We start from the raw sequence: 20,825 nt of genomic DNA, 5'->3' as shown, positions 1-20,825 counted from the left end.
CCACCCTAATCCTAACCATTTGGAGCCTGTAAAGCTGTCGTGTCTAGAAGGGATCCCTCTTTCGTCAATCTCGCGAGATTTTACAAGTCTACAGTTTATACACGGCGTTTGAAATCGCACAGCAACGATGAGCGCTAGTAAAAGATCATTTTAAACTGTCTGTTTGCCATGCACGACGGATGGCACCTTTCTCCCATCGCGGTGAAAAGGGTCCTTTTGATCGCATTTTGTTCCCCTGGCATAAATGCATGTGATATAATGTGTTGTAATGTAGTTTAAAGCATACTACTACTAATAAAAATAACCAAATAAAGTATTTCAGAAACTGTACATGTGAATTAAAAAATAATAATTTGACCGCCGCCCACTATGCAGAGCTGTGCAGCTCCTGACCAGTTGGCGGCGGTATTACATCTTCTGGTTGGGCCGTGCATGAAAAAGGCGTCGTCATTTCCCATTTTACTCCATTTTATTCCTGCTAATGTTTTGGTAGGTTTAAGTGTGGTGTTTGCAAATAGGCTGGTGAATAACTCAAATCATGGGCAGAAAAAAGAAGAAGCAGATGAAGCCCTGGTGTTGGTATCCTTCTTGAAAAATTGCCATATATTTCTACGATTTCTTTCTGTTTATAAGCATGTTTTGCTCACTTCCTGTTAACGGTTGGCTAATGTATTGTTCGCATGTTTCTTAGACATGAAGGCTGTATGTCAAAACCTCGTGAGCAGCCAACCTTGACAATATTTATAAGTATCTTGTGCGCTCACGATGCTCAGAAATGCTGTCTAGTTAGGCAGCACACTAAGCTAAATTCATAAGCCGCATCATAATTCCCCATGGAGCCCAAATGCTGTTTAGGTATGAAGCGCTCAAGGTTTTGAGACACTTTTGCTGGTGATGCTCGGTCAGTTGAATAAGTGGTACTGGTTAATCGTATCTTTAAACCAATGTAGTGGTTTTCATATATCCTTTTTGACGCTCACACTTTAAACTGTCTTTTAAACTGCTATCATACTAGGGCCTAGTTGAGAAACTGTGGAACCAGTTCTAAATCAGATAACATGCTAATGTTGGTGTGCTGTTTTAGAATCATATAGGTGGTAATACTAATGGACTGTGAACTGAATATAACCACAAGAATGATAAGCTCCCGATTTCTCCATAGCTGACAAGTAATTTCCCACTTGGAGATCCACTTATTTTCTTCCATGCTGCTTTCCATGCTTCTACTCTCCTAGGTTCTTTGTTGTTATGATTTATCTTTTCTAAGTGACTTTAACTTCAAACTCAGGTACTGCAACAGGGACTTTGATGATGAAAAGATTCTCATTCAGCACCAGAAGGCCAAACATTTTAAATGTCATATATGCCACAAGAAGTTATACACTGGTCCTGGTTTGGCCATCCACTGTATGCAGGTATGATGTTGATATTTTGTGTATCATTGTCAGTACAGATGTTTGATTTGTGTCCATATGCCATATTTCGTTTGTTTGTTTGCTGAAGGTTCACAAAGAAACTATTGACGGTATTCCTAATGCAATACCTGGAAGAATTGACATAGAGTTGGAGATCTATGGAATGGAGGGTATTCCAGAGAAAGACATGGAGGAGAGGAGACGTGTTCTTGAACAGAAAACCCACGGTATCACGTCTAACATACTCTGTTAATTATCTGTTCGTTTTGTTTAAACCTACAGTAACTATATTTCTGTGCTTTTGGGAACAGACAATCAGAAGAAAAGACAGAACCAAGATGACTCGGATGAAGATGATGAGGACGAAGAGGCTGGGCCCTCCTTCCAACAGCCAGCAGCATCCGCACAGCCTCAGGCAGCATATACCCCTATGACCCAGCCAGGAATGCCCCCTGTCCCAGCACCAGGAATGCCACATGGAAGCTACTCAGGTGTGCTGTGTAATAATACAGAACACCTCATTAAGCTGAGCTGTTGTGTTGGGTCTCTAGTCGTGCACAGTATATTTATTATGTGTCTCTTAAATGTCTGCTCTCTCAGGAATGCCCCCAATGATGCCTGGTGTTCCCCCAATGATGCCAGGGATGCCCCCTGTAATGCCAGGGATGCCTCCAGGGTAAGTGTTTATGGAATCTGTATTGTGATTCATCCATGTCCATCATCCAATTTTTTTTTCATTAGATTGCCAGTTGAAATCGTCCTTTCTGTTACATTTTTATCAATAGCATGATGCCAATGAGTGGAATGATGCCACCTACACATGGAATGCCCCCAATGATGCCAGGCATGCCACCAGGTACATGTTTGGAAATACCACTAACCTGACCTTTTAGTTGGTTGCTCATTACAGACAAGAGACAAACAAAAATTATATTCAGGTGAAATGCACTACCAATCAAAAAGGTTGTACAAAATATTTCTTTATTGTTTCTTTAAAATATGGAATATAATAATAGAGTTATAGTAAAGTTATACAAATTATGAGAACTCAAATGAAAGTAATAGGAATTATGTAAAAAAAGAAAAAAGTTAACTATTTTTTTTACTTAAGGTTTTTCCAATTAGGCACCTTTTTCCCTAGATTACTGCCAACTTTGAGGTGCATCCTGGGATGCTTTTTAAACTGTTCTTTTAGTCCTCTATGTATTTGTTATCTGTCTTTCCTTCATGCCCTGGTCCAACAATTTATAATTCTCTGCAAAACTAATTCCAAGCATTTCAGCATAAGCCTTTAGATCAAAAGTGTTTTTTTTAATAAAACACATTCATTCAAGTATGTCCAAACCTTTGACAGTGAGTGTACAGTATGTAAATTATGACATTGTTGTGGTCAGGAATGCATCCTCCCATGGGCCCTCATCCTGGCTTGCCCCACATGGCTCAGGCCCCTCCCACCACCAGGCCAGCTTTGCCTGCCGTCACAGTGCCTACACCACAGCCAGGTGTCTCCAAACCACTGTTTCCCAGTGCAGGACAGGTACCCTGCCCTTTCTTCCCTTTTGCCAGGTTTTCTTCTACATTATTAATAACCTTGCTGCAGAATCATCAGTATAGACATGCATGGAGAGAAAGGAACTGACATGCATCTAAAGTAAATAATTTTTTTTTATTTTATTCTTTATTATATTACTTTCAGGGATTGATTATACTCTCCCATACCAAGGAAAAGACCATACGGTTGTGAGTAGGCCAGCATACAAAATTAGGTTTTCTTTACTTTCAGGCATTTGATTATGAAGAGAGATCATGATTAGTTACTGACCATTCAGAATTGAACTGAGAATTCCTTTTAAATTCCAATTCAATTCATGGATTTGAATTGTGGTAGCAAGCAGGTTGCTAAATTGTAATTAAAATGTGAATTTAAAGCAGTGGAAGTAAAATATTATGAAATTCTGCAGAAAACTGAAAACTGCTGTCAGTTTTTTTTTATTTTATATATAATTCATGTATTTTTTTTTTTTCAGTATAAATCACACACACACACACACACACACACATATATATATATATATATATATATATATATATATATATATATATATATATATTATGAAACACAAGAGGTACTTCCATAAATATACTTTAAATATATTTATTTATTTTTTAATTTTTTTTATAAAGTTTTCAGAAAACAATATGGTTACATTTGACTGTATTGAACTTAGTGTGGAGAAATATGTCTAATCTTTTAAGACAATGTATTCTACAAATCAGGGAATAAACAAGCATAGTCATTTAAATGGACTAGGTTTCCTGTCCAGAATCAAACAGCTAAGGGTCTTTTACTCTGTGCTCTCTCTTCATGCTGCAGATGGGGACTCGAGCTCCAAGCACAAGCTCAGCCTCCTCCAGTCTGGACACTTTGTCAGCATCCTCTAAACCATTGTCACAAGTATGCAGCAGCTTGCTGACTCCGTGAAAGTGATGCTTTGTAAAGCTATTGATGGCATGCAACAGCAGACAGACCTTAAGCTGTGTCTATTACGATAATTGATTTTGCCCTAGAGGACACCTGTAGTGCTTCAGAAGAGTGAAAGAGATTGATTTAAATTAAGGAAGAGAAGTGATAGACTGCTTCATTTGATCTTTTAAAACCATGTGTTTCTCATTTATTGATGTGTACTGCCTTGCAAAGGCAAACGTTACTACACATTTTGTCAAAATTGATTTATAGCTGAAATCAGGTCTCTAAAGCCCCATTCGGATGGGATTAGTTTTGTAAACGATATCTGAGTTACAATTATCATCCAGTGTCTGTGATTTCATGTACTGATTTGGACGGGACTAAGATCTCTGTGTATATTACAGAGGTGGGAGTGTACAGAAGGTTGAACACATTTAATTAATTTAGGTGATAAAGTAAAATGTAAAAATACATTTTAAATAATTATTTGTTTTTATTTTAATTTATTAATTATACATTAATAAATCACTTATTATAAAAACTCTATTAAATTAAACTTCACATGAGTTTATAGAAATGGCTGCCTATAATCCACTGAAACGAAACTTATCTGTGAATTATGTAATTATAACATTACGCTATTGAGCTGAGAAATCAAGGCGAGTGTCTTAACCGATGCTGATATTACAATGGCCAGTCTTGGCAGTTTCCGTGTTTTTCGCTCTCCTTGTTGATTTTCTTTTCTTATTTTTTCATCGGATGAGAAAACGTATCTACATCCATATTGAAAGGCGCGCAGCTGGGAGAAGATTTCCAGTACGATCTTAACGGTAGTTCATGTAGGTCAAAATAAACGAGAAGCGTTGTGAAAATTCAATATCAGAAACCACAGACATTCACATTTGGATGGGATTAGATTTCTCAGAGGACCCTTTAGTTAGCTGAAAAACAGTAGGTAATTTGCTCTGAAATTTTTTACAGAGGTTTTGTGAGAAAAACACAGGCTTGTCAGATTCGGACAGGATTAAAATCACAAAGTATGTCTGTGAAACACAAATTTCCCTAACCTCCTCAGGGTAAATTAGTCCCATCTGAACAGGGCTTTAGACTATGATCTGTCCTGTGACAGATGGGTTTGGTTCAAATATGCTCAGATTCAGAGAATTCCAAGGCAAACTGTAGTACTTTTTTGCTGCTTAAACAGTAGTTTTGCTGCAGATCCTAACAACACCTTAGTTGACTCACTGCATGTGGCTAATTTGCACCTTTTATCTCTCTGCAGGTCCAGCAGGCTGGTTCCAGTGCAGCAACAAGCTCCTCTGCCCCTCCTCCTGCTGCCCCCAAACCTACATTCCCAGCCTACACCCAGTCCTCCACCCCTGCTGCCAACACCAGCAGCACTGTGGCTAAACCAGCCATCCCAGTCACAAGTAAGCCCGCCACCCTCACCACCACCAGTGCAACCAGTAAGTTGATCCACCCTGATGAAGATATCTCGCTGGTAAGTGCCTAAGTGAAGTATTTGTTTTTTTGTGAATTTTTCAGAATACGTCTTTTAGTTTTAAAAGACATTTTCACAGACTGTCTAAACTTCTGTGTACTCTGAAAGAGGCAAAAAGCCCCTGGTTGTGTCTAACCACCCTGTGCGCCTTGCATTGCATGTTTTGCAGGAGGAGTTGAGAGCACAGCTGCCTCGCTACCAGTGTAAAATCCCCAGTGCGGGACAGGCTCGTGTTACCTCCCCGCCAGCTGCAGCAATGGGAGGAGTGTTCCCCCCTCAGCAGGGTATTCCTGCACAGCAGCCGGGCGTGAGGCATCCCATGCAAGGTAGGGTGCCTTTTGAGTCTTATGTTTTCATCTCTTAAACGTTATGTCAGTAATGTCTTGCTAAATGAGTGAGCAATCAGATTCTTGAAATTATTTCTCCCTCAAAACAGTTTTAGGGCCTTTTGCCACAATTTATTGATAGAGACAGTACTAAAGAGAGATCAAGGGAAAAGAGAAAGAGAGGGGAATGTGACAGAAACATAACTGGGCTGGATTTGTACCTGGGTCTCTCATAAGCACTACAGCTCCTGTTTTAAAAAAAAATATATATATATTTTTTTATGTTGGGTATTTTTATTGTTGGTTATAAATGTGACCTTTTTTGTAGGCCCATATGGTGCTCCACCCCAGGGAGTGTCTGGATATGTCCCAGGAGGGATGCCTCCCTATGGACAAGCCCCACCTATGGTACCTCCTTACCAAGCCGCTCCCCCTCGGCCTGCCATAGGCATGAGACCCCCTGTAATGTCCCCTGGAGGCCGATATTGAAGCATCACCACTGGTCTTCATTAGGTTTGGTGATTCAACCATTTTACCATCTAGTGGAGTGGTTTACAATCCAGATCAGTTACTATTACCGTAACACTTCTTGTTCAATGAGAAGATGGATAAACAAACTCTAACTCATGGGACATTTGATTTTACAAAATACTTTTATTTGGATCTACCCTTTGTTGCAGATCATACAGTATGGCTTTTTTTCTCATGTTTTGTTTAGGTTTTTAGAAGTGAAGTGTAGTAAATATGGTTCGTATTAATTTGAAGCGGCTGGAGTTTCGTACAGCACCCTTTATCAAGGCAAGTCACTGTAATTATACTACTGTACTAAAAGTGTGAAGCCTTCGCAGCACCCATAGGTGCTGTTGGACTTCCTGTCCCCAGCTTTGCTTGGTGAGGGCTTCAAATAGCTGTCACTGTTGGGTTTATTTTTGTATGTCTGCTTGTCTACATTTGCAGTGTTCTCTCTGTAGGGCAAATAACAACATAGAACTCCTGTGAATGCTATCTGTATTGTTCCACAATTAATTGTAATAAACTGAATTGAAATCTAATGACTGTATTTTCATGAGCAAGTAAAGGACAACAAGGTTTGTATTACAAATAACTTGCATGATGCCCATTAAGTTTGCTGAAATTAAAGCAGTGTTTACATTGTGCTGGAATGTGTTTACGGGCACAAGGAAACCAGTATAGAATTGTAGCGTCATGTTGCTGCCACCTGAGTTTTCGTTCAAGTTTTAATTTAAAGGGGTCATATCGTGAGCAATCACATTTTCTTCATAACTTGTGATGAAATTTCATTGTACTATGTAAACATACTGTAACCTTCAAAAGTAAAAACTTTCTCCCCAGTCCAAAAACACAATTTCTTGAAACTGAGCTCCAAAAAATGGTTTGTCTTAGAATCCTTTGATTTCTGACGTCAGAAACCTCAAACATTTACACATCAGTGATGCTTATTCTGTGTTCAGAAACTCATGGTTTTTGAGTGAGGTAAACACAGAAGAACAACGATAAGAGTTAAATGGGGGAATGTTTGCCTTGTGCTGTCCTGGCTGCGTGTAGCACCTGTCACTCTTCATATCCTTCAGAAGGATACCAATGTAAGGAAGGATCCCAATGAAACAGGTGGCTGAAGCTTATTCTTATCAAGGTCCCAGATTATTTCAGTCTGATCATAAGTTTTAGTATGTTGTAATAGTATGTTGGCTGTTATTGAAAGATGAAGCAGTGCAAACTGTGACTCATTTAACATATGAAGATGGTGTTTACATCAGTCTTAAAGGCACATCAGCAAAAAAAAAAAAAAAAGAAGCCCTTTTAATTCTAATGGTCAGACAGAGAGTAGAAAATTACCTAAAAAAAAAAAAAAAGGTGGACCTCGGGGAAAAATTATGATATGACCCCTTTAAAATGTTCACTTTCTGCTCCTTATGCAAGGACATATGGCTACTAGAAAAAATACAACACAACCATTCAGATGTCTCTGAAAATGTCAATCTTGAGAAAGTGAAATAACCCTTTGAATTGTTAGCAGACTCCTTTATGTCCAGTCTAAAGCATAGTACTTGACTGTGGTTTTCAGATGGTGGAAGGTAAGAGTGAATGTAGTTCACTGTGGTTGTTGTCCTAAACTGAGAATCTCTCTTCTCCTTGTAGCAATGCCATGGGACTGGCTGAGGCAGAGTCTCAGTGTTGCCCTGCACAGGCTGAGGCAAGTCTCAAATTTTCTCTTTTTACTTTCTGCACTCGAGGGGGCATCACAGCTAATGGCTGTTGGATACAAATGTCCCCAAACTTGGTGCAAGTTTGGCGATGGCCCTCAATTTTGTTTACTTCAGGGGAGTTCTGTTAACTAACAATCATAAATAGTTTTTGCCAACGTGTTAGATGTACACCAACATGTTTGACTTGCATATTAAAGGAATATTTCGGGGTGTAATCTGTGGCATGCTGTCGATTACCGCAGACAATATTTTCAGCTTGTCACTTGGTTTGTAAAAACAAATTGGAAACTGGTAGGGGAAAATATTTACAGTGGGAGCCTAGTAGGCAAGTGGACAAATGCAAGTAAATTTTAAATATGCAACTTTACACGGTTTCAAAAGTGTAACCATAACACTTAAATGTTGCATATTAGCATGACAGTGGTATGATAGAATCACCTGCCATCCTTGCATCTGCTAGTGGCATGGAGTTCAGTTCTGTAAACTGCCTTCACAAGAATTACTTTGGTTAAAAAAAAAAAAAAAAAATCCCTCTACCTAGAAAAGAATGGAATGTTTGTTTTCAAACAGCTTTCTGAATATACCGCCTGTCTGCTGTTGATTGAACAGATAGTCCCGCCACACACGCAGTCAATGTTATTGTGTCTGTACGGATGGGTTGCTCAAAACAAACAAGAGGAATTTTTATAGCACCACAGTGTTTGTAGTTGTCTGCATATTAAGCTGCGATAAGAGAAAGTATTTTAACACAAAAAAATTACACACTTCAGCTTTAAGAGCATTAACATGTTTTCCATTAATTTATGCAAACTGAGGTATGAGGTGAAATAATCAGGTGTGGTAATCGACAACCTTTCACAAATGCTGTTCTTAAAGGTTAATATGAAAAACAATAAAATATGAAAATATATTGTTTAACTTTTCCCTATTTGACACCTATATATATTTTATTTTTTTTTTTTTGATAAAGCATACTACAGTTTCATAATTAAACTAATTAGAAGTGGCTGAACTATAGCTTTCAAGTAATGCCTGGTTTTACATTTTCATTAACATATTTACAAGCTCTTTACTGGTTTTGAAGAAACTCAGATTTTCTTTACATGATGTGTTGAGGGGAGATAATGGTGTAAATGACTGGTTTCCATCTACAGAAATACTTCAGTGGTTAATTTGGTTTCAAGCAAAGCATAGGAATCAGGTGGTATTGTGTTCTGAAATGGCTTTTTTTTAAAATTTTTTATTTATTTTTTTATATAAATAAGTTTAGCTATTTGTTGCTCTGTCTACCCTGTTTGTGTCTCTTATCTGTCCAGCTACTGTTCATTTACCCTTGGTTATTAAGGAAAATGTTATCCAGGACCTCATTTACAGGTTAGAGTAAGTATAATTATTCAAGGTTTGTAAATTTTGGTGTTTACCCACTGTTGATGGGTAGTTTTGGTTAAAAGCAAGAGCCATTGTTTATCTACGTGCTGCATGTCAACTGGTTTCTTCACCTGGTCTCCAGAAGGTTTTTTTGGTAAGTTTACATCTTGTAGTCCTCAGTCTCTCCATCCTCATTCCTCTTGGGAAAACGATGCAAATATATACTTGTGATCTGTTTGAGTTTGTATAGAAACATAGTTTGTGTAGAAATTGCCCATGATCCATCTGTTGCTTTACAGGTTGTTGTTGTTTTGTTTGTTTTTACCAGTAGAGCACAGATAAATTGACTTGGTGCCACCTTTACCTTTTGTCTTGTTTAAATGCAATAAAGGTCTCACAAAACCAACTGTGTATTCTTTGTATATTGGATCCTGTATTTGTTTTATCCTTGGATTGGTTCTTGAAAGCACCAAGGTAAAAGAAGAAACAACTTGACGCTAATGGCAAATGTATGTTTATTTACATTGATTTATTTAGCAGACACGTTTATCTAAAACAACTTACAAGAGTACAGCATAAGTGATTCTATCCTAAGGAGGGAGTAATGAGAAGTGCTGCAATACAAAGTTTCAAGTTTGTTCAGAGAAGCACAAGCAGACAGAAAAGTGAGAGACAGTGGTAAAAGAATAGATTACATGGTTTTATTTATTTCTATTCAGAAAATGTTGAATTAATAGGATTGAGCCAAGTGCTCACAGATTAGTTGCATCTTCTGATAATTAAGTGGTTTATTTATAAAATCAAAAAGTAGAGTGTACAAAACTTTGTAGTAATCTTTCCAGTAATGGGACTTCTATTCAACTGCAGAAGTCAGAGAGCAAAAGAGAAGTATGCAGCATATGGACCTTAAATAGAATAAGAAAATACTCTGTTTGAATAACAATTACTTGGTATCCAAACATGGAAACATTCCAGTTGCTTTCACATAAATTCAAACAGGACAATAAATAGCTGAACAGAAAAGTACCAAAAGATCTCACTTTCACTTTTAATTCTAAAGGGATTTCCACTCCATGGTCTACAATGCTTAACACACAAAACACTACTATAACTGCTCTGTCTGTCTGTCTGATTAATTTCCTGTGCTTAGGTGGAGCACTCTGTTCAGATGAAAAGAATAGTCCTAGTACTAGGTGAAGCAGACTGAACAACTGTGTATTAAAGGAGAGATGAATGTTTAAGCACACCATGAGAGCCTGCTTATTTCTTTGGATCTTATTGGAGCAGATTTTAGGTATGTTACTCTGAACGAATAATTGGATACCTTTAGAATGTATACCGTGTGCTTTCAAAGTATCAGTTCAGTCTACAAGAACAAATTTTCAATTTCAGAAACTGAATGTAATCCCAAATGTTTTACTTCAGCTTGATGTTAATTAGTATTATTTATAGGTTTACATTTAATTTAGTGATATTAGGGAAGACATCAGTCTAGTCTTGGAGCCCTAACATCAGATGAAATGTATAGTAGGCTTGTATGTATTTGTACAAGTGTTTAATTAGGCTCCATTTGACATACACGTAGTGACAACTGCTTTAATATTTTTGTTCTACATGTTACATATAAAATAAATTAGCCATGATTATGTTATATACTTGTTTTATTCTTCTATATACATTTTTGTCCAGACCTTTCAGCATCTCAAGATTTCCATTACATTCAAAGGCTTGAGGGTGAATTGGTGGACATTCTTTGTATGGCACAACACAGAAAATCACAACCATTGCTGCTATACCTGAGAAGGTGTGCTCATTTAGAAAAGGTGTTTTTCTTTGAAGATAAAAGCGTGAGAGCCGATCCAGAGATTGAGGGTCGCATCAAGATCTCTGGACAACTGAATTCACGTGCAGTCAATGTGACTCTTTTTAATTTAAGACACACAGACACAGGGCTTTATGTCTGTGAATTCTTCACAGACCATCCATGTGACCAGCTCTCGGTTAACACAAACCTCCTCCTACTTGTGAAAACAGCAGGTTTGTGAACATGCATTGATTTTACAGATGTAATAGTCTACCACAACCCATGTCCAACTTTCTATGGTGTTAGACTAAACAATAAATTGTCTTAAAGGGGTCATACAGTATAAGAAAAATAATTTCCCTTGATCTTTTCTAACACGGATTTGTTGTATGATATTTCAGTGATGCCTATATGACGATCAGAAACTTGACCCAATCAGTCTTGCTGACTTGAGAAAAAAACTAAATATTCTAAAGAAACACCAGAACACACTAGTAGAAGTCTTAAAGGCACAGTAGCAATAAACATCCCATTTAAATGTAAGAGTCAGAGAGAGGGTGAAAAATGGTAATGAAAAACTTATGTAACACTTGTGACTGTTTTTGGCTCAATAAATCTTGATTGGATGTTGACTGGACCTCTTAGAAAAAAAAAAAAATTGATATAAAAATGACCTCTTTAAGATAGTCTAATTTATATTTGGCCGTGATGGAAAAACAAGCTCACAACTGATGTAATCTCTTTGTTTGGTTCAGATGAGCCATGTTCCTGTAGCAGTCATTCTTTGGTCATCTACATCATCTCTGTAGGAGTGTGTTTGCTCCTACTCACAGTCATCACTGTCTCTGCAGCACATTATGTAAGATCACTCAATTTCACAGCTGAACACGTCATTTAGCATATAACAAGTGTGATGAAAACATTTTGTTCTTTTATATTAATGAGGTGTCTAAAATGGTTATACATTTCATTCCTTAGAAAAAGGCACATGCTCAAAAAGAGCCTCAAACTACAATTCCAATTTATGAAGACATGTCAAGTTTACAAGGAACAAGCAGCAGTACAAACTGCTTTCGGATCTTTCCACGGGATTCTGAAACACCTGCGCCTATCTTGAATGGGGGAAGATGCTGCAGAGTCACTATTCCCAAGAGGACAAATCATGTGGAACAGCATTAGGGAACGGAATTCTGAAATGCTGACAGATCATTTTAGATTTCCATTTCTGATCCATTCTCTGTTCAACTATATATTCAGTTTAAGTGTCCATGTATTAGTATAACATCCATTCCAGGAACACGTTGAAGTCTAAAGGCAATTGTGGTTGTCCCAGTAGTTGTTACAGCTACTACCTTTTATCACACGGGTCTCTGGAATACTCAGTTCTGATTGGTATACCAGCCATCTGATTTTTCGGAATAATGATCGCACTTCTGAGGATAAAGTGATATTTCACCGGTCATCCGGCTATTGCGAGTCGTCTTTCCTATTTCTTGTGTCACTGTGCAATCTCTACAAGTATGCTAATAAAATCATTTAAACTCAATTCAATATTTCATGTGTGTGGTGGTGTTCATCCACTGTATAATACAGCATTTTTCCACTTCGTGTTGGGGTCCTGATCACCCTGTTGGGGTTTATTGTGCGATAACAACTGGCTGACTGTACATTATCCCACTTATTACACGGCTACTAACCAAATAAATAAATACATGGACATAAAATATTTATTTGTGTTGAAATTATTTTTGTAAAAATAACTTTTGAGGTTGTAATATGAAGTCATAACAACTGCATGCCTAATGCCAAATACAAGAATGTTGTTTAAATTAGTTTTATATAGGATAAGTAGGCCTATATAGCGCTATATTTAAATGTAACACTGCTATGCAATGAGCAAAAAAAATTCATTACAGCCAAGAACAAAAATGCAATTTATTAATTGTTTGAAAGAAGCTCCATAATTCAAAACATTTTTATCGTTGCATGTCATCAACAATCACATTCTATGAGGAGAGAGAAATAGAGAGATTGAAAAAAACAAACAAACATTAAAAGCCACTGACTTCTTAAAATCTCAGTACAGACATATTCCTTAACATCTAAAAACAAAAGGCAAAGCAAATCAATATCTACTCACTCACTCATTCAACACAAACAACCTTGAAAGTTATGGGCTACAAAAAGACCCCCACAGTGCTTCAGAAAGATACGCTCATTGGTTTCGGAATACACAGCATGGCGATGTACTGTATGTAAGATACATGAAATATGGGAAATAAGATGGATGGGGTTGGTGGGGAGGGAGACAACAGAGCATGAATGAGCACAATGAAAGGACACCCAGAAAATACCCCCCCCCCCCCCACACCCGTGCATAGATCATGATCCTTATAAACCAGCTTTTTCCTCTTTAAATCGATCAAACTGACATAAAAACCCTGCCCCCACCCTTCCTTTTTTCATTTTCATTATGTAATACCCGCCACAAGAGACACAATGACAAAGAGGAAAGAAATTGTAATGCACAATGGTCCTGATTTCAACAGGATGGGACCTCATGTTAAGAAAATACAATAAAGATTACAACATACATCATTTGTATGTTCTTTCACTGTCTTTTGAACAATCAAAATCATTTTGTTTAAAATGTAAAGCAATTTCAATATATAGATTTATATATAAAGCACTCCATTTTTTAAAGTTCAATAAGAGTTCATTATTTGGTAAATATGTAACTGCTATGGATTTAGAAACAAAGGTATTTTTTCTTGGAAATCCATAACCTTCAGTGCTTATTTGTTTTCTGTTATCCTCTTTCTCTAAAAACGAACATTAAATGGTGTGGAGTTGGTACTCTGGAACCCTTGCCTTCCTGAGACATGATCCACTTTTTTGTGTGTGCAAGATAGTGAACAATTATGTCTTCTTTTCTCCTTTTTTTTTTTTCTTTCAAAAACAAACAAAAAATACAGGCTTTGATAAGATAAGAGACATAAACATAAGAGAAACAAACAAACAAAAAACAACACTGATCAATCCCAGAGTTTTGCACGTAGCATAAAAATCTTCATTCGGTAAAGTGTTTTTTGTTATTCATTTGATGGAAGTAGATGTCCTTTAGGACATTTTTTTTTTTTACATTTTCTCTTGACATTCCCATAACAAGTTTAATTTCCTTGAACTTCAGAAAAACAAGAAATGCTTGTAAACTGTTGGTGTCCTTGCACAAAGATGAACAAAACTAGAACAGAAATATTTTTTATATATATATATACTCTACCGTTCAAAAGTTTGGGGTCACTTGACTGAAACGTTTCTCATGATCTTAAAAATCTTTTGATCTTAAGGCGTATGCTTAAATGTTTGAAATTTGTTTTGTAGACAAAAATATAATTGTGCCAACATATTAATTTATTTCATTATAAAACTAAAATTTAATAAAAAAATAAAATAAAAAAAAGTTTTTGAAATTGATGACTTGGACCAAATAATAAAGAAAAGCAGCCAATAAGTGCCCAACATAGATGGGAACTCCTTCAATACTGTTTAAAAGCATCCCAGGGTGATACCTCAAGAAGTTGGTTGAGAAAATGTCAAGAGTACATTTCTGCAAATTCTAGGCAAAGGGGGACTACTTTGAAGATGCTAAAATATAACACAGTTTTGATTTATTTTGGATTTTGTTTAGTCACAACATAATTCCCATAGTTCCATTTATGTTATTCCATAGTTTTGATGACTACTATTATTCTAAATGTGAAAAATAACAATAATAAAGAATGAGTAAGTGACCCTAAACCTTTGATCGGTAGTGTATATGTACATATATATATAAACAGAAAGGTAGGCACCTCTGAAATAAGTCTTGTAAGAAACTCGTTTTTAGATGTCTATTCAGCTCACCATGGTGTAAAGTTAGTTGCATGTCCCTCTACATCAATCTATGGCCACAATTCTTTGAAAAGATTGTGTATGAATATAATTTTTTTTTTTTTTTTTTTTTTTTTTAGTATTTTGCTTTTTTTTTTTCGGTTTATAATCTGAAAACAAAAATGGTGCAATACTCATAATAATCCATTTCTTTTTTTCATGGATTATTCCACAATAAAAGCCACTATAAGGTAGATAATCGTATAACATAAAAAAAAACACACTTGTTATTTTCTTAATAAGTCCTTGAGTAAACATTAACACATGAATTGTCACCTTGTCCCCTTAGTACTTTAATATCATGTTGTACGATTAGCTGACTGAGGGGAAGCAGACACTCAGTGCAACTCTAATAACAAAGCTAATAACAGATACAATAATACACATCCGAATATATTTTTGACTAGCCAAAAAAAGAGACAAAAACCTCTAAGATGCTTAAAATGAAACAAAGGCGCAAACAATTCCACTGTATTCACAAGCATACATTGGTTTGAACCCTTTAGCACTCATATAGGCAAACTAATGCATTTATCCGTCATACAGTACACGCAATCTTGTGCAAACACTCACAACCGATGTCATTTTGCATTTTCTTTTTTTTTTTCTTATTTTCTTTTTTTTTGTTTGTTTATACATTTTTTTTTTTTTTCATTCAGTTTGAAGTGATGTTATCAAAAAGCTTGGAAGTGTATGAATGACAAAATTATTACAAAACAATTTTCACATTACATTATTGGCGGTTCTTTAGATTCAAGTATTTTTATTTTTTCATTTGTATAATTTTGATATGTTTATGCTTTTTATCATCTAGGTCATTAAAAGAGAGAAGGAAATGGGACTCAGGGGTTTCTTGGGTCTGAAAAACAAAGTTAAGGTAAATGGAAAAAGGTAACCAGTTATATACATACACAGGATTTCAGATGTACATGTATATCAACCAGCATGTGCATATTCTTGCCAGGGCCCAAAGAAAGATGATTTGTTTTTCTCAGAACTCATCTCCACCCAGGCCCTGTCAAAGCAGCCTTGTCTAGACAAGTTGCATTTGAGTCTTTTTCTCAGAGCTGGAGTACATTAGTCATACATATAAAGACCCAGTATGCCCACCGCGGAGGACTGGAAACTTATTGGCTAGTTGACTATAGTCTGCCAGGTATTCCTCTGAATTTTAAACATGTTTTGGAAGTTATTATAATTTTTTTCAATCTGTGGTCTCGGGTACAGCTGAAAGGCAGTTAGAATATAAATATCTATCTTCAAAAACAGGCAATAGAGACTGTTGCTAGTGTCACTTGAGTTCAAAGTAAAAAAAGAAAAACTATATCTTCCAGAAAGGGATTTTTGTCCCCTTTTAAGACTTATCAACTGGCAATGTGCCCCAGGCCTCCTGATACAAGACCTGTGAGAGAAAAACAAAAAACATCTGCACTGTCCCCTTAGTATCGGGTCAGGACAGAATTTAATACCATCAATACAGCAACCCCAGAGTCATCTGTCCGCCACATCAGGGCGTCAAGGCTTGCAGAGAGAAGCACTTAAGTCAAGAGTATACTACAGAATTAAAGTTTCCTTTTCTTTTTCTTTTTTTACAATGAGACAAAAACCTTTTTGGTTTAAATAAAAGATGTACCCAATGCGAACCATCTACAGTGCACCTAAACATTCTGGATACCCTGTTTAATTCTCACCAGTCCTCCCAGGTGTGTATTTGATACCTGGGACAATGTGCTACCCGTCTGTCTTGGTGCCAACCTGCATTCTACCTCTCCATCCCCATGTGTTCTTTACACAAACAACTAATAAAGTCAACATCAAAACAAATATAAGGAAATACGTTTTCTTAGTCCCAGTTGAATAGATATCCGATTAATGCAAAGTTCAAGTTACAATCAAGAGTAGGGACTTCAATTCAAAGTATACTCGCCCACTTTTTTTCATTTTCAAGGACTTAGAGCATCTTTAAAGCCACACCAGATGATTCTATAAAAACAAACTCTCTCTTCTTAAAAGATAGAACAGTTTGGGGTTCTCTGAGGCTGCCCTGAGACTGCATGAACATAATGTAAGAGATAATCATTCAGAGTAAACAGAGGGCCTGATCATCAGTTAAAACAAGTGGGGCCGGTTTTTTACTTTAGGCCACACTATAAGGAAGCTGCCAGCACAGAATGGAACTGGTGATTTGTAGAGTGGGCTCGAAGTAACTACAGATTGGAGCTGAAGGCTGTGAATTGTACCTCTTCGTCGGTCTTTGCATAGAAGTAGAGAGCCGAGTCTCCATTATCGTTTGCTTTTATTACTGTGAGAAGAGGCGACCAGGTAAGTAGTGTACTCTGTCTGCCCTTTGTCATAAGCACCAGTGTGAGTGTGGCCTGGCAGGGCTAAGACGAAGTTGAGGAAAATGTACAAGAGAGGCAGAAAGAGAGAGATATGGGAAGTGATGGAGAAGCAGAAAACAAACTGAGCACCACTGACACATGAGCCTATCCTTCATTACGCCACTACAGTCTGCCACTAATGCTTAAAGGGACAGTTCACCCAAATATGACATCATAAATATTTTTGTCAATTCCATTAATCTAAATTAATCGCAATCACAATATCAAGGGAAATAACCGTCAATTTGTCAATCATGCAACCCTAACATCTCCTTTTGCAATCAATGGAAGAAAGTCATTTGGATTGACATGAGGACGAGTAAATGACAAGATTGAAATTTTTTGGGTGAACTATCACTTTCAGAGTAACCACAAATAACTAATTGTTACAATTCCATCACTACACGTGATTCTGAATCAATTGCCATGACAACATTAGCGGTCGCCATTTACACTGAAGTGTTTCTGCATATGCGCAGCAAAAGGGGCTGGTGAGAGCAGCTACCGTAGAGACACTGCATTGACAATCACACACACGTACACACACACAAAAACACTAACTAAAAAAATAAAAGCGCAAAATAACAATAACATCAACAATAACCGCAAACAACAATAACAACAGCAATGTTGACAAAATGAACAACACTGGCAATTCCAAGAGGGAAAAACCCAGTCAACCATAAAAATGACATAAAAACGAACCTGTCCACTTCCAGCTAAAGTGATCTTTGCATGAGAGGGAGAGTTTATGAGAGTGAAGTTGAGACGAGGTCGAGTGCTGGCGCAGTAGTATGTACTGATTGGCCAGGTCCAAAGGAGCTGCTGTGTAAAGCGGCAGATCCGTTCTGGCATCCGGTGCGCTGGCTTGGCACAGCGAATCAAAAGTCAGAGTGTGGGCACCCCGAGGCGCCACAGCAGATAGGCACTCAATGGCCACACTTTTCATACAGGTAGGCGGGGCCTCCAGCGAGGCGGGGCCCCACAGAATCCATTAGAACATTACAACACGTCTAGCATCTCCAGACAAAAAGGCTAATGATTTTGGAGTACTGTAACAGTGATATTTACTTTGATATATATCTTAAGAAAAAAAAAAAAAAAAAAAAAAAACACGTGAATGCTTGAGTCAGTTCAGTGTTTTTGTTTTTTTCATCAGACATCCCTTCATTTTGCTACCGTTTTTGAAATGTCTGATTTTGAAGTCAAAAGACCATGGAAAGACACGACAAGAAAATAAATGCCAAAATCCATTTAGAGTTCAAAAAGAAGCATGGAGAAGTTCTGTAGATTGCTTTTCATCGTTGCTTTTTTTTAATTTCACACATCCATGTGTAATTTGTTGGCATTGAAGATGGAGCTTGACGCTCTTGCTAAGTGCTATGAATAAACCACCCCTTTTAGAACCAGTCTTTGTTCCATACTTTTGTACCAAATACAACAGGAAAAAATGCACTTTGTCTACTGGGTTACAAGAAACACCTCTTATTTGGTTTGAAGCCCCTGTACCCCTGTAGTCACACTGTCCTTGCGTGTGTAGAGGAAGTGCTTGTAAATGTCTCATCACCATGGACTTACACACTGAAAAACAACAACTCTTCTGATTAGTCCCAAGCTTAGTGGATGCGAGAGGAGACGAGTCTTTGATTCCACCGTCCCCAAACAAGCTCCTACCGTTTCGTCAGCAAAAGCACTGTAAAGATGGACGGAAGAGTCTGTGGCATATATTGCATGTCAGACAAATGACAATGATGCTTTTGAGAGACCGTCGGGCCTTAAAAGACTGAGGTCATTTAGGAAAATGAAAGCGACACACAAAATTAATCCATCTTGAAAGTAGTCCATCCATTCCACTGAAAAAGTGTTTCATATACAGTTTTTATGAGCAGTGGTTAATATATTTAGCACACACACATGCCCTCAGCTGTCCACGTGTCCTCTCAGCTTAAGAGAAAATGCCTCAAAGTGCAGAGGGGCCAGATACCTGTCTGTCCTTTAAAATGTAATGAGGACAGGATGGCAACTGAGGGAAAGAGGAAGGACAAATATGTGTATGCTGAGGCTTTTGCTTGTGTGAGATCAAAACATGTGACAGTTCTTTGCTCTCCGCTGGCTCAGAAATGAGAAAATGTGCAATTCTCAGATGAGTTTTTTTTTTTTTTTTTTTTTAGAAAGTCTTGAGTAAGACTGGAGTTGGGACTGATCAGCAGTTAAGGCTAAGTTTAGTGCTGTTAAATAATCCAAACGATCCACAAGACAACTGAAAAAGCCATGAATCCAGTCCAACAAAGAAGGAGTAGGGGTTTATTTGGAATGATGCACATTTCTTCATGAAGGGGGAGTGGTGATATGCTGTGATTGGACTGACAGGATGTGCTCGTGCCAGAGGAATTTTAAAAAATGGCAGCTTGTCTTGTCAGTTGTAGTAAAATACACTTTCACAATGGTATCAATTATTAGAGAAAAGTCTTGATAAAGGTTCACTTTTCCTTTAGTCACCATTCTTCTTGTTTTCGTAAGAAGTCTATAGAATACTGTAATCCAAGCGTAATGATAAAAATAACACCAAAAAAAGTAAAAAGAAGAGGAAGAAGGTCAGCAGCCTTTAAACAAGTGTGGCCTCCTGTCTCTTGGTTCACAGTTCCACTGACGCTGATTATATCGCTAAATGATTTTCTTGGTTTTTGCTCGTTAACTTTTTTGTTTCATATTTTGCTGTGTGGGGGGTTTGCTTGTCTTTCAAGTGCTTGGCACTCTCACATGGACTCTCCGCTCAGCAGGTCTCCAGGAAGCAGCGTATTGATTGGGGTGGGGCTGCCAACCACTCTGCCATCCTCAGTGCTGGGTGGACCCCACAGGCTGGAGTACTGAGGTACACCCCCCCACAGCAGCTCGTCTTTACCCCCGGACCCTGTCCCGCCCACTCCTCCTCCCAGGCTGCTGCTGTTCCAGTGGCCGATGGGGTGCGTGACCGCCGTCCCTCCACTCCCCAGCCGCGTTTGATTGGTGCTGGGGTTGGCCTGCCAGCTGGTGGTGGGCGTGAGGGACTGACCCTGTGCAAAGAAGCGGTTCACCTCCTCTTCTCCAGCAAACTCTGCCAAGATAGTGGTGTTTCCCAAAACACACCTGAAAAACAGGCATTAAAGTGGTAGTTCACTTAAAAATGACTTCCTATAAAACACAAAAAGAGATGTTAGGCAGAATGTCAAGGACTCTGCCTCAGTCAAATTGACTTTCATTATATGGACAAAAAAGATGCAATGAAAGTAAATGGTGACTGAGGCTAACATTCTGCCTAACATCACCTTTGTGTTCTACAGAAGAAACTCGTATTGGTTTTGTAAACATAAGGGTGAGGAAATTATGACAGAATTTTCAGAATTTGGGGCGAACTATCCCTAT

General features: G+C 37.7%; 2 protein-coding genes across 9 annotated transcripts in view; one reads left to right on the top strand and one right to left on the bottom strand.

The window, feature by feature from the left end:
• Positions 1–436: 436 nt before the first annotated feature.
• Positions 437–11,968, top strand: znf207a (zinc finger protein 207, a). 4 transcript variants are annotated; one of them, XR_007899046.1, is made up of 15 exons: positions 437–579; positions 1,289–1,415; positions 1,504–1,642; positions 1,727–1,906; positions 2,016–2,091; positions 2,201–2,271; positions 2,810–2,952; positions 3,790–3,870; positions 5,165–5,383; positions 5,553–5,709; positions 6,038–6,222; positions 6,428–6,507; positions 7,870–10,599; positions 10,995–11,342; positions 11,865–11,968. XR_007899046.1 is itself a non-coding variant. In XM_051715422.1 (12 exons), exons 1-11 carry the CDS (start codon positions 539–541, stop codon positions 6,196–6,198), a joined length of 1,395 nt encoding a protein of 464 aa, XP_051571382.1. In that variant the 5' UTR covers positions 437–538; the 3' UTR covers positions 6,199–6,222; positions 6,428–6,761. The 4 variants fall into 4 exon arrangements, 3 of the variants coding, with proteins under 3 accessions (XP_051571382.1, XP_051571381.1, XP_051571383.1); XM_051715422.1 differs by lacking the exons at positions 7,870–10,599; positions 10,995–11,342; positions 11,865–11,968 and having other exon boundaries at positions 6,428–6,761; XM_051715421.1 differs by lacking the exons at positions 7,870–10,599; positions 10,995–11,342; positions 11,865–11,968 and having other exon boundaries at positions 6,038–6,761.
• Positions 11,969–13,024: 1,056 nt separating this feature from the next.
• Positions 13,025–20,825, bottom strand: part of LOC127450924 (trinucleotide repeat-containing gene 6C protein-like) — a 91,545-nt gene continuing 83,744 nt past the window's right edge. For all 5 annotated transcript variants that reach the window (XM_051715400.1, XM_051715399.1, XM_051715401.1 and 2 more), the window contains one exon: positions 13,025–20,549. In XM_051715400.1, coding sequence (XP_051571360.1) covers positions 20,180–20,549 — 370 coding nt within the window. In that variant the 3' untranslated portion in view covers positions 13,025–20,179. The remainder of the gene's footprint in view (positions 20,550–20,825) is intronic.

This window comes from Myxocyprinus asiaticus, chromosome 13, assembly GCF_019703515.2.
Source record: "Myxocyprinus asiaticus isolate MX2 ecotype Aquarium Trade chromosome 13, UBuf_Myxa_2, whole genome shotgun sequence".
Lineage (NCBI taxonomy): Eukaryota > Metazoa > Chordata > Actinopteri > Cypriniformes > Catostomidae > Myxocyprinus > Myxocyprinus asiaticus.
Note: the sequence above shows the minus strand (reverse complement) of the source record. Positions and strands in the feature narration are given on the sequence as shown.

What these genes read in the sequence shown, in the direction of transcription:
- znf207a (XM_051715422.1), top strand. Translation starts at nt 539, where the DNA reads ATGGGCAGAAAAAAGAAGAAGCAGATGAAGCCCTGGTGTTG. An exon ending in CAGATGAAGCCCTGGTGTTG is followed by an intron (nt 580 to 1,288) that starts GTATCCTTCTTG and finishes CTTCAAACTCAG; the next exon opens with GTACTGCAACAGGGACTTTG. An exon ending in CTGATGAAGATATCTCGCTG is followed by an intron (nt 5,384 to 5,552) that starts GTAAGTGCCTAA and finishes CATGTTTTGCAG; the next exon opens with GAGGAGTTGAGAGCACAGCT.